At 36.9% G+C, this 14,054-nt stretch overlaps 1 protein-coding gene across 17 annotated transcripts in view; it reads left to right on the top strand.

Moving 5' to 3' along the window:
• Positions 1–14,054, top strand: part of Picalm (phosphatidylinositol binding clathrin assembly protein) — a 120,428-nt gene that overhangs the window by 92,811 nt on the left and 13,563 nt on the right. For 6 of the 17 annotated variants that reach the window (XM_045145078.1, XM_045145080.1, XM_045145082.1 and 3 more), the window contains 5 exons: positions 5,941–6,048; positions 7,928–8,059; positions 8,148–8,178; positions 8,558–8,657; positions 12,415–12,438. In XM_045145078.1, the coding sequence (XP_045001013.1) occupies positions 5,941–6,048; positions 7,928–8,059; positions 8,148–8,178; positions 8,558–8,657; positions 12,415–12,438 (395 nt within the window). The remainder of the gene's footprint in view (positions 1–5,940; positions 6,049–7,927; positions 8,060–8,147; positions 8,179–8,557; positions 8,658–12,414; positions 12,439–14,054) is intronic. The other 11 variants (XM_045145079.1, XM_045145084.1, XM_045145090.1 and 8 more) reach the window with 3 other exon arrangements.

The raw sequence follows: 14,054 nt of genomic DNA on the forward strand, positions 1-14,054 counted from the left end.
GCCACATTTTACATATCCTTTTAAATATATATGAAACACAAAGAAACAAAAGGGAATCTAGTGCTAGCTTCAAGTCTGCTGTACTAGGTATATGTAACTAGTCTGAGACATCACCATATATATCCAGTATTCAATGATTGAATATATAAACTTCCTATTGTTTAATATAAGATTATCAGCCCCTGTTCTGTAGGATTAAAAATAACCTTTCGTATCGAGACAGGGTCTCTTACTTAAACCTAGACCTTGCCAGTTCAGCTGGCCTAGATAACCAGAAGGTGTTGGCCAGGGCTGGAGAGATGGCTTAGCGGTTAAGGCATTTGCCTAAAAAGCCAAAGGACCCAGGTTTGATTCCCCAGGCCCTATGTAAGCCAGATGCACAAGGTGGTTCATGCATCTGGAGTTCATTTGCAGCAGCTAGAGGCCCTGGTGAACCCATTCTCCCTCCCTCCATCTCTCCCTTTCTGTCATAAATAAGTAAATAAAAATACTTTGAAAAATAGAGCAGAGCATAGCTTTGTATCTCTATACTATCCAGCCTTACCAGAGGAAGATAGGTTTAATTTGATATTGTATATAGTTGGTACTTTACTAGATGTGTAAGAACTTTTTAGTGTTAATTGTTAGTCAAGGGCAACCAGTGGTAGCTGTGTACACTGTGTTTGCATGTCTGAACTTATCCAGGCTTGCTTCCTTATTTGTAAAGCTAGGCTGAGAAGACAGACACATTAGTATTGGTTGAAAAGTCGTGTACTTCATATTACTTCTCCTAATGAGATATACTATTTTTTTGTTTATTAATTTGACACAAACAGTAATTTTTAGTCCCTTTCATTGAATGCTCATAATTGAACCTTGGGTTTTATAAATTTATTTTAGTAAGTTTTAATTTGAATACCAAGTGCTTGGACTCTTCCCTTGTTTGTTTTTAATTAATTTTTCTTGTTATCCCATCTCTTTACTGTTGCTCCTTTTGTCTCCTTGTTCCCTTTCTATCTCCCCTTTTCTTATCTTAGAATTGCTGCCTTTAAAAGCCATGTGGTATATTTGGACCACTTTTTACTCCAAATAAATTGGTTACCTAAATTATTTAATCATCACACATTCTTGAGTGCTGTTATTTTTGCATTGCTTTAAGTCATTTGCTTTTGGGGCTCAGAATTAACAACAGAAAACTCAAATTCATAAAAATTCATTAACAAGTGTAATAAAAATTTATTTTTCTACTCACTAGTTAAGGATAAATGAAAACCCCAAGTAGATTCAAAATCAGACAAATGGGGGTTCAAGTCTTAGTTGCCTTATCTAAAAATTGGGGTTAATAACAACTACTTTGTAGGGTTGTTGTGAGGTTTAAATTGTATACTATTTGTAGCTGGGTGTGGTGGTGCATGCCTTTAATCCCAGCACTGGGGATGCAGAGGTAGGAGGATTACCGTGAGTTCGAGGCCACCCTGAGACTCCATAGTAAATTCCAGGTCAGCCTGGGCTAGAGTGAGACCCTGCCTCAAACAAAAAAATTGTATCCTATTTGTAAATATCCTGCATAAAGGATTTTTTATTGACAGCTTCCATAATTGTAAATAATAACCCATGGTAATTCCCACCACACCCCCTGCTTTATCCTTTGAAACTCCACTTTCCATCATAACCCCTCCCCCTCTCGATCATTCTCTTTCCTGCATAAAGGATTTCATAAATGGTAGTGATTACTTTTTAAAATTTTTTTTTGGTTTATTTTTATTTATTTATTTGAGAGTGACAGAGAAAGAGGCAGAGAGAGAGAGAGAATGGGCACGCCAGGGCTTCCAGCCACTGCAAACAAACATCTGTGCCCCCTTGTGCATCTGGCTAACATGGGTCCTGGGGAGTCGAGCCTTGAACTGGGGTCCTTAGGCTTCATAGGCAAGCGCTTAATCACTAAGCCGTCTCTCCAGCCCCAATAATGATTACTTATACAGAAATTGTGGAGCCCAGTTAATTATCAAACCACCCAAATCTATTAACAGCCCAGTTATTTTTTCATAAGGTATTTGGAATGTGTTTTATAATGTCCTCTTGAATTTTACTCTGCAGAGCTATGTTTTTTTGTTGTTGTTATTGTTGTTGTTTATATTTGTATATTGATGCTGATCATTGATAGTTTTTACTGGGCCTTGTGAAATAATGAACATTCATGACAATGTAATGAGATTTCAGAGAACCTGGGTTTTGTTGCTATTGTCTTTTAATTTAAAATTCCCTTTTGAAGTAGTGCTGTGGTTGGGTTTGTTGAGACAGAGCCTCAAATTTATGATCCTCCTGCTTTAACCTCCTGAAGTTTTTTTCTTTTATATGTATGTATGTATTCTTTTCTTTTCTTTTCTTTTCTTTTCTTTTCTTTTCTTTTCTTTTCTTTTCTTTTCTTTTTTCTTTTCTTTTCTTTTCTTTCTTTTTTTTTTTTTTGAGGTAGGGTCTTTCTCTAACCCAGGCTGACCTGGAATTCTCTATGTAGTCTCTAGGTGGCCTTTATGAGAGAAAGAGAGAGAACGCACACGTGAGCATGTGCCAGGGCCTCCAACCACTGCAACTCCAGATGCATGTACCCCCTGGTGCATTTGGCTTACATGGGTTCTGGAGTATCGAATCAGGATCCTTTGACTTTGCAAGTTAATTCCTTAAATGCTAAGCCATCTTTCCAGATTCCTCCTGAAGTTTTATGTTTTTTTTTTTAATATTTTATTTTATTTATTCATTTCACAGAGAAAGAGAGGGAGAGAGACAGAAAATGAATGGGCGTGCCAGGGCCTCCAGCTACTGCAAACGAACTCCAGATGTGTGTGCCCCTTTCTGCATCTGGCTAACATGGGACCTAAGGAATTGAACTTGGGTCCTTTGGCTTTGCAGGCAAATGCCTTAACTATTAAGCCATCTCTCCAGCCCAAGTTTTATGTTTTTAAATAGGTTTTTTTAATTTGTTTTGTTGTCAATGTTTTCGAGGCAAGGTAGCACTGTAGCCCAGGCTGACCTGGAACTCACTCTGTAGTCCCAGGATGGTGATCCTTGTGTGTCTGCTTCCCAATGCTGGGATTAAAAGAGTGTGACACCACACCAGGCCTTACTTAGCTTTTGAAAGGTAAAAGTTGGTGGTCCTAACAAGTTCTCCAGAAAGTAACTGAAGATAACCATTAAAATGATACTTAAAAACTATTATCTTGAATGTGTGAGTCACAGACATTAATTACTTAAAACATAATCTTTTTTAAAAAGTTTAAAAGATGTTCAGAAATACTTCCTATCCTTTTTAATTTTCCCTTTTGTCCTTCTAGGTAATAATATTGTAAGTTCACAGATTAATCCCCCTTGGGCTTCAGGAATGGCTCCCTTCCTTACAGGAAGTAATAAAGTTGTTTTTGTATTACTATAAAAGATAGGCTTTTTCTATTAAAACTTTAAAAGCTGGGACAATGGCTGGATAAAATAGGAATCAGATATATTAGCCTGGTTGTAAATTTTGTTTCTTATTTGACCTAAAGGTTAATGGTAGCATAGCCAAGATTCTTCACTGAGTCATATCTTACACTGTGATGATAGTAGTGTATAAAAATAAGTAAACAACATGATGTCTTGTTTTTCTTGTGTAGATGCACTGGCTCTTTAAGATGTTATAAGAACTGTTAAGCTCATGGTATGATCCAAAATGCTGTTTTAAAACAGCAGCTTTGATAGACACCACTTTGGATGTGTTATTGATGTTAATCAGTTTGCTGTTTTTCTCTGGTTTGGAGTACCTTCTTGAAATTCTCACCAAGTCTTGTTGTATTTACACTTTTTAAGATTAATATACCTCTGTTCTTTAGATCCTTGTGGTAGCTATTGAGAATTTAAGATGAGATTCTAACTCAAGGTCCTTTTGTACAAAGCTGGGAGAAAAGGGAAGAGAGTACCAGTGTTCAAGACTCCAGAAGTCCAGCTTCTTCCTAATGGTGTCAAGATAGTAACCTTAAGATTGGGTGGTTTTGTTCAATTACATTCTGACTTGATTGAGTGAACGCATGACCTTCCTTTCACAAGGTGAAAAAGTTCCTTTGTTTGTGATCCTTGCCAGACTACTATTGACTTGAATATAGTGATTCAAAGTTACTAAAGTCATGTGATGGACCTAAGTACTTTTAAATGTCTGTTTCACATGAAACTTTTTGTTTTGTTATTTGAGGTAGGGTCTTGCTGTAGCTCCGGCTGACCTGTTATTCACTGTGTAGTCTCAGGATGGCCTTGAACTCAGAGTAATCTTCCTACCTCTTCCTCCCAAGCACAAGAGGAGGAGAGAGTGGGAGAATGGGTACACCAAGGCCTCTTGGTGTGCTATAAACAAACTCCAGATAAATGCACCACTTTGTATATCTGGCTTTATATGGGTACTGGGAATCATACCCAGACTCTCAGGATGTGCAAGCAAGTGACTGTAACTGCTGAGCCATCGCTCTAGCCCGTTAGATGGTTTTAATTCTTCCTTTTAGCTTCTAGAATTTCAAAACCTCAATTAAGAACACCAGCCTCAGAGTTAAAATTCCTGCATGTGTTATACCAGTATGGGCAGTTCTCAAAGATTTGAGCTTGGTATTTATTTGCTAAGCACCACTAGCACCAGTCTAACCCAGTAGGAAAGGGTTTATTTTGTGTGGGTTCATGTTTCAGGCTTAAGTCAATTAAGATGTTTGAGTCTATACTTGTCATCCTTACTGTTGCATGTAGTAAGTTGAAGTTGGTGCTCAGCAACTGAAAATGGCATACTTGTGTGAAATTGTAACTGAGAGCTCTGCTGTCTTAGATTAACTTAAATTCTATAGTTAAAAAAATATATTTTTACTTATTTGTAAGTGGAGAAAAAGAAAATGGGTATGTCAGTCTTCTGTCCACTACAAACAAATTCTAGGTGCATCTGCGCCACTTTCTGCATTTGGCTTTATGTCGGTACTGGGGAATCATACCTAGGCTGTTAGGCTTTGTAAGCAAACGCCTTAACTGCTGAGCCATCTTTTCAGCCCAAATGCTGTAGTTTTTAACTATTATAAGAAGGTAGGAAAAAGCTAAGAAAGGTGAGAGTGATATAGACGGTTCCTACTCTTTAAAAGTACCACAGAGCACTTTCTGGGTTTACTGCTTCTCAGGTGCTTATAACCTCCTCTTTTGTCCCCCCTTTCTGTGGAGCATGCACCCATTTCTTCTATCTCTTCCCCTCTCTGTCTACCCCCTTCTCCTTTTCCCTTATTATAATCATCTCCTGCTTCCCAGGTATGTGTAACTCCATCTTTTCTGTCGTTCTCCCACCCCATTACAGTATATTTAGATTCACTTCAAAAAGTAGCCCAGAACACTTTATCCGCAAATGATTCAATACCTTGTGCTACATACTTTGCTTCATGCAAAACCTTGGAGTTTTTGATAACTTTAGCTTTTAAAAGATTTAATAGTATACAATATTAAGGTAAAAGCATTTGTTACTCATTCATTAGTTTTTGTAGTAGTTGCTTTTTATGATGAAAGAGGTAGCTGGAGCTGGGTGTGGTGGCTTACTCCTATAATCCTAGCCCTTGGTAGAGACTGAGGCCAGACAATTTCCATAATAAGTTTGAGGCCAACACAGTGGTGGTATAGGAAACATTTTACTTGAAGAGTTAAATTATATATATATATAATTTTTATATATATCTATATTTATCAAACGTACATACATACATACCTGGAATTCACTATGTGTTCTCAGGCTAGCTTCGAACTCACGATGAACCTCCTACCTCTGCTTCCCAAATGCTGAGATTATAGGCGTGAGCCACCATACCCAGCTAGTTAACTATTTTTTTTTTAGTTAAAGAAATGTATTACTTTTTCCATTCTAGTGTCATTATTAAGGAGCTATAAATCTAATTTTGAGCATTTTCTCCCTTTTGTTTTTCTTAGGGTTCAGTCCTTCTCCAGTTTCTCAACCACACCCTTCAACTGGCCTTAATGTTGACTTTGAATCTGTGTTTGGAAATAAATCTACAAATGTTATTGTGGATTCTGGTGGTAAGAAAAGCTTTTTAAATTGATAGTAGTATGATATGCTAATATATACTCAAAGTTAGTACTACTTTTTAGCATTTATAAGAGATGAAATTTGGGTAAGAGTGAAAGTCCTCCACACCACTGAGTGGGAGCTTCAAGTTGTACTGTTGTTTCCTTGGTGGTGGATTTCTCATGTAGGAAGATTTTGTTTGTCTTGCAGAAGAATTTGTTTGGTAGAATGTTCGTATTAATTGCTATATATATTAACAGATTTTTAAAACATATTTTTGTTTGAGAAAAAGTGAGTGTGAGCAAGCCCAAGCCTTTTGCTGTTGCACGTGAGCTCCAGACACACGAGCTACATTGATGTGGGTACAGGAGCACGTCTGAGATAGTCCTGGGATATAGTAAATTTTTAGTTGCTATAATTTTTATCTTACTGAAATGAAAATAACCATATTGTGATGTATTAAATTGGCTATTTTTTTGTTTGTTTGCTTGAGGTTAGGGTTTCACTCTAACCCAGGCTGACCTGGAATTCACTATGTAGTCTCAGGCTGCACTATGTAGTCTCAGGCTGGCCTTGAACTCACAGCGATCCTCCTACCTCTGCATCCCAAGTGCTGGGATTAAAGGAGTGTGCACCACCACACCTGGCCAAAATTGGCTATTTTAAAGATTGAAAATAAAACCTGTGCCACCCTAAGTTGTTTAGATAATCTTTATATATAAATGATTAGACTATATTAAACAAATGTATGGGTACAGGAATTTTTTTTCTTGTTATAGGGGTTATTATATCTGTGAATTTTATCTTAAATACTCCCCTTGAATTTGTCTTGCCTAGAAAAAAAAGAAGTTAGAAACTAATTGCTCATAGCTTATAAACCACCATCCTTGGTGATTGTCTTTTTTTTTTTTTTTTTTTTTTTCAGAGGTAGGGTCTCTCAATGTAGTCTCAGTGTGGCCTTGTACTCACAGTGATCCTCCTACCTCTGCCTCCTGAGTGCTGGGATTAAAGGCATGCACCACCACACCTGATGTGACTGTCTTTTTTGAGGGGAAAGAAAGGGTGTGCCAGGACCTCTAGCCACTGCAAACAAACTCCAGACACATGCACCACCTTGTGCCACCTGGCTTATGAGGGTACTGGGGAATCGAAACTGGGTGCTTAGGCTTTGTGGGCAAGTGCCTTAACCACTAAGCAATCTCTCCAGCCCATGGTTGTCTTTGTTAAGCTTTATAGCATTCTTGGATCATGCTGTTGAGCCCCTGAGTGGGTTGGTTTAGTTGGATTTGTTTTTACCTTTACAGTTATGTAGAGAGTCTTCAGAGTTTTATTTTTGTTTTTAGTAAATGTTCTGTATCACTAGGTGAGTTTTTGTAATCTGAAGTTCAGTAATTTCTTAGGTATGATTTAGGTTCTTACAGCCTCAACTTTGAAGAGCATAAAAATGTCTCTAAAATGTTACTTCTCAAAATTAAAGAATTTTGTTTTTAAGTTGTGGAGATATTTTCTACTTAAATTGTTTCAGGTATATTTGAATGTTCAGAAAATTTTTGTGATTCCATTTCCTTCCCCTCTCTTTACCCTCTTTATTTAACCTTAATATAATTTTCTAGTCCATCATCTTAACCACTTGGCCATGACTACATACCTTAATATAATTTTATTATGAAAGAAGACAAATGATTTTTATCAAAGCAAGTGTTGCTTTCTCAGTGACTTCGCATTGAGATGGCAAATTTCCTCCTTTTCTGATGGAGGGTATTTACTGCTGACCAATTTGGGAAGAATTTTTTAGTGAACAAACAAGAAGAAAGGGAAAGAACTCCTTCAGAAAGTTGTAGCAACATAAAGTTCCTTACACGTGCTATTTCATCTGTTTGTAACTTTAAGGCTTTGATGAACTAGGTGGACTTCTCAAACCAACAGTGGCCTCTCAGAACCAGAGTCTTCCTATTGCCAAACTTCCACCTAACAAACTCGTTTCTGATGACTTGGATTCATCATTAGCCAACCTTGTTGGGAGTAAGTGGTCTTGGATTCTTTGATCATCTTTAAAGTGAGCTTTTATTAACATGCATTGAGTTTTAAAACATTTCTTTATCTTTCCTAGATCTTGGAATTGGAAATGGAACCACTAAGAAGTAAGTGCTTTATTTGTATTCTTTGTCTGTGTACCATTTGGAATTTGATTTTGCTTTCACCTCAAAAGTGTGTCTGGAGATGTCAGGTCTCCTTTGTAAATGCCCAGCCTGTGCATGTAGGGTGAAAACTTGTTTCAAAATATTTCATTTATTTAGGTAGTTCGTTAAAGAGAGAGAATGGGTGTGCCAGGGCCTCTAGCCTCTGTATACAAACTCCAGATGCATGTTCCATCTTGGGCATCTGGCTTATGTCGGTAGTGGGGAATTGAAACCTGGGTCCTTTGGCTTTGTAGGCAAGCATCCCAATCACTAAGCTCCAGCCCTAGTGTGGAAATTTTTATACTTAGCCTATAATATTCTCACTTATGTTTGTTTCAAGTGATGTAAATTGGAGTCAGCCAGGTGAGAAGAAGTTAACTGGAGGATCTAACTGGCAACCAAAGGTTGCACCAACAACTGCTTGGAGTGCTGCAACAATGGTAAGTTAGAAAAGCTATGACATGTTAACATGTGAATATTTCAGCACATGTATAATGTAAAAATGTCTATAAAGTGACAGACATAAATGTTACTGAGTTTTAGTAAGTGGGTTATACTTCTTTTGAAGCTTGTTGATTATCTTTGCCAGGTACATTTTAATGTTCAGCATGTATTTGTGGATTACTCTGGGCCCAGACATCATTCTAATAAGTAAAAACATGGTTTTGTTTTGTATAATCCTCGGATAAATGAACCCTGTGGGATCTGAACTATTCTCCATCTTACAGATGGAGAAATAGATGCAGTTAAGTCAAGATTGTCAGAGTTCTTAAAAGCTGTAGATCATGTGCTCCTCATCACCGTATTGCTAGTCTCATATTTATTACTTACTTGTCTAGAATATAAAACCTTAGCTTTCTTCAGACCTTATCATCGATCAACAAATGTTCGCTTGGTTTTTGTTATACTATAACTTATAGTTCTGATTCTCATCATTTGTGGCAGTTACATATTTAAAGTTACCCTGAACACTGACTTAGTGAGCCTTTAATACTGCTGGGAGAAATGCATTCACATTGTAATTTTAAATCCTAAAAAAAAGTCTCATTTTAAGCTAAGTATGGTGGTTCATGGCCTATAAGCTCAGCTACTTGGGAGTTTGAGGTAGAAGGATTATAATTTCAGGGCCTGGTTAGGCTACATAGTAGTAAATTCAAGGCTGGCCATGCAATTCGGTGAGACCCAGTCTCAAAACATTAAAAAGGGTGGGAGGGGTGCTGGAGAGATGGCTTAGCAGTTAGGGCATTTGCCTTTGAAGCATAAGGACACAAGTTTGACTCCCCTGAACCCACCTAAACCAGGTGCACAAGGTAGTGCATGTGTCTGGAGTTTGTTGGCAATGGCAAGAGAGGTCCTGCGCGCGCGTGCATGCACACACAAACACACATATTCTTTCTCTCTCTCTTTCTCAAATAAATAAAATACTTAAAAATACAAAAGGCTGGGGTGTAACACAGTGGTATAGTACTTGCTATGCACATGCAGTGTCCTGGGCTTAGCAGTAAAAATCTTACCAAAACCACTAAGCAAACAAAAAACTTACTATAGTAGATTCTGTTTTCATTATGTTTCAAAAGAAAATGAGGATCAAAAGTATTAAGTGACTTGCCAGAGACATCAGGACACCACTAACCTATGTCTGCATTGGAATTCTAGCCCTACCTATGTGTTTCTTGAGATTCTTGCAGGACACTGGGCTCCCTCCTTCCCCTCTGATCTTCTCCATCCTCAGGTCTTCTTCATAGAAGACCTGAAGCAGTCCAGAGTATCCACTTTGCTCCCTTGACTGCATCATGCAAGCTAATACTTTCATACCTCTCTGCACGTGTGCATAAATAACTTTGAAAGTACCACAAATACTGTTAGAGGGTTGATAAATTTTAGCAAATAGGCAAGTATACAAATACAGAATCTATAAATAATGCAGATCATTAAGAGTGTTTGCTAATTAAAAAGCCTCTAGTACTAAAAGAGTTTTTAGTGTTTTTAGTTACTTTAAAGATGATAGCCACAGAACTTCCTTACCTTTGGTCTACTGTTGTCTTACCAATGTAGGAAGTCTCATACAATTGGGGAAAAGCATACTCGTTGTAGAGAACTGAAATGTGGTTTCTACGTGGTTTGATAGCATGGTTTTGATTGCATAGGCTATATTTTATAACCTCTAATTGCTAGAAATCTCCATTGTCACTGTTAAAGTAGCTTTCTTGTCATTAAATCCTTTTCAGAACATTGTTTTGTTTACCTGGGTTACTTGTATTTTAAAATTAATGACCTGAGCTAAAGATAGTATGCTAATAAAATTTTATGTATCATTACCTAAATTAGATTCAAACTATATAAAATGAAAATGATACTAAAATTTAACTACTTTTTTTTGTTTTTTTTTTGTTTGTTTGTTTGTTTTTTTGAGGTAGGGTCTCACACTGGCTCAGGCTGACCTGGAATTCACTATGTAGTCTCAGGGTGGCCTCGAACTCACGGTGATCCTCCTACCTCTGCCTCCCAAGTGCTGGGATTAAAGGCGTGCGCCACCACGCCCAGCTTAACTACTTTTTATGGTAGTAGTTTTTCATAAATAATTTTCATTGCCATTACTAATAACAAAACTTTATGGGCTAGAGGGGTGGCTTAGAGGTTAAGGCACTTGCCTGCAAAGCCAAAGGACCCAGGTTCAATTCCCCAGGACTCACGTAAGCCAGATGCACATGGTGGCTCTTGCGTCTGGAGTTCATTTGCAGTGGCTGGAGGTCCTGGCATGCCCATTCATATTCTCTCTCCCTCTCTCTCTCTCTCTCTCTCTCTCTCTTTCTCTCTCTGTGTCAAATAAATAAATAAAAATAAAATATTAAAAACTTTATACTTAAATAGTTTAGTGATATTTATTTAGCTATATATTTTTCTTATTTCTTTATTTGAGAAAGAGGTGGGCGGGGGAGAGAATGGGTGTGCCCAGCCACTGCAAATGAACTTCAGATACCTTGTGTGTCTGACTAATGTAGGTACTGGGGAATTGAACCTGGGTCCTTTGGCTTCACAGACAAGTGCCTTAACTGCTAAGCCATCTCTCCAGTCCAAGTTGTATATTTTTAAAGACAGTGTCTCATTATATAGGCAAACTAGCTTTGAACTTACTATGTAGCCCATACTGACCTCTAACTACCCTCCTCCACAGCTGCCTAAGTGCTAAAATTACAAATATGTGCCACCATGCTGGGGTTAATAGTTTAAGTTACACATACAAACATGTAAGTGTGTATATATACATGTTCTATTTTAAGTAGTGTTCTTTCAGAGTTTGAGCACATTATCATTTCAATTTTATGTCTGACCTCTAAGACTTTTTCCCAAGTGCAAAGCAATTGAAAGGCAGGTTCAAATTGAAATATGATTCTGAGTCCAATGTCTTCTAAATAGGAGCTAGCATCAGTGTAACTTCGGTAGGTTATATAGTCTCAGGTGGAAATTTTACATTAGTAAATGTAATATAAATACATAGGCTTACACATACAATGCACTAAATTAGCATTCACCTATATGAACTATGTCAAGCTCTTTGATAGTGTTTGTCTTCAGATTGACTAGAGTGTAATGAACATCTAAGCATCTAGAATTTGTATGTACATTGATGATACAGTAGACATATTTATGGGGCAGTGCTGTATATAATGGTGTATAGCAGTTCTTAGAAAGATTTTGTTTGAAACTTTTGTATTTTATAAGGCTTCTAATGGCTAATGTGTGGGGCTAATAATGTGATTCACTGAAGTTAAACTGCTGCTTGTGACATTTCTTCTTTACATTTCTAACCTTTTTATTCTTAAACACTGTCAAGGTTTTGAACAAAATTATGAGAATTTTATTAAAATATGTTTTTATTACTTCTCCCCTCTGCCCCATGTATAACCCTAAATATGGGAATTTTGTTCAACTGACATTTCTCACACATTTTATGTTTTGTTGACTTTGTAATCAGTTACTGTTGAGTATAGAGAGGAAGGAAGCTGAAGCTTCAGTTTTCCCCTATCAACCTTGATAGTGTTTTGGTAATAGATGTTCTTTCATTAGACTATAAATACATGGGTATTTAGATAGTGTACATGTAAACTAAAATGCTCTGTGTGTATTTTGTTGTGTAAGTACTTGTTCTAATCCAGTGTTATTGCATTATGTAATTGTTCTCCCTGGGAAAAACAGAATGGCATGCATTTTCCACAATACGTAAGTGACCAAAAACTAGCCCCTCCCCCTTTTTGGCAATAAATTGGCATGCTATTAACCACTGCTGCAGCAGAATCTCATAACCTTCCAGCTATTACTTGTTTTCACATTCAGATTTTCAGTGTGCCAGAAATTCTTTCTAGCATCTACCAATTTCATGGGTGTGTTGCAGAATTGATTCTGATGGTGGCATGGGAAATATCAATTTTTCTTTCTTGCTTAATATTCTGCCATTTGCTGCCAGATGGCTGGGTGTCTGTGCGTGTCTGTGCTGCCACTCTGCACTTGATGACTTCTGAATGAAGGGAAATGTTGGTTGTGGTAATGTGTAAGATAACAACTGCATGTGATCTTACAAGGCTTCTGCTATACTTGGCAGTTTGTCTTACTGCTCTTGTAGACCTCAGGTTTTAAGTAGGGAGAGACCAATACACCCTTACATGCTCACCTATATACTAAACTTTATGCTCCTTAGTTTTGTTTTTTTTTTAATTTTTGCTTCTGTTAACTTCTCCATGCATAAATTCAAATTGCTACATAATTTTATTCAAAAAATATTTTAACAGTGTTATTGGTCTTTCACCTGTATTCAGTTTTAGTCTTTGTTATGAGAACCTTACACAGGGAATATTGTTAAGACAGCAACTATATCTAAAATAATGCGGTTCCCAGATTGTATAATTATCAGTCATTTAAACTAGTAGTAGTAGGGGGCAGTGGAATTTAGCATCTTGTAGTATATGGTTCTTGGTCATTAAAATATAAACCTAAAATTTGATTGTTGTTCTTAATTTATATTTTAGAATTAAAAAGCTGACAGATACTATTGTGTGAAAACTGTTTCATGGAAATAGTTATAAACTCAATAGTGTTTGAAATCTTTTTGCAGCTCTGTAACAATAATGAATGAGAGCCTTAGAAACTACTTTTTTTCCTGCTCCTCCCCAGCACACCAGTGCTAAAGAAGTAAACTAACAAGAAACCATATACTATCATCAGTTTTTTTCTTGTTAAACATTTTTTATGAGAATGATAGCCTTTAAATTTTGGGACTTACTAGTGTTTTTGTTTTGTTTTTCTGAGGTAGGGTCTCACTTTAGCTCAGGGTGACCTGGAATTCACTATGTAATCTCAGGGTGGCCTTGAACTCATTGCAATCCTCCTACCTCTGTTGCCCAAATGCTGGGATTAAAGGCGTATGCCACCACGCCTGGCAGGAATTTACAGTGCTTTAAAAAACTTTTTAAAAAATCTTTTAAACTGGAAAACATTATACGAACTATAAAGAAACCAGAATTTTAGAGTGTCGTAAATCTCCAAAAATTTACAAGTACATACGATGCTTGCTTGTTTATTTTGAGTAGCAATAGAGATAGAATCCAGGGTCTCATGCAGACTAGGCAAGTGCTCTTAAAGTTGTAAAAATATGATGAAATCTTAGACCACTAAGTATCCAAGTGACAGGTATTTTTTTTCTTTTAACATTTCTGCTTTTCTGCTAACATCAGGATACTTTTTTCATTATTTATTGACAGTTACCAAATATCATTTAATCATAGCTGTCTTAGCAATTTTTTTTTTAGAACTATAGCTATTAATTCCTTGAACTCAATTGA

The sequence above is a fragment of the Jaculus jaculus genome, chromosome 3 (assembly GCF_020740685.1).
Source record: "Jaculus jaculus isolate mJacJac1 chromosome 3, mJacJac1.mat.Y.cur, whole genome shotgun sequence".
NCBI lineage: Eukaryota > Metazoa > Chordata > Mammalia > Rodentia > Dipodidae > Jaculus > Jaculus jaculus.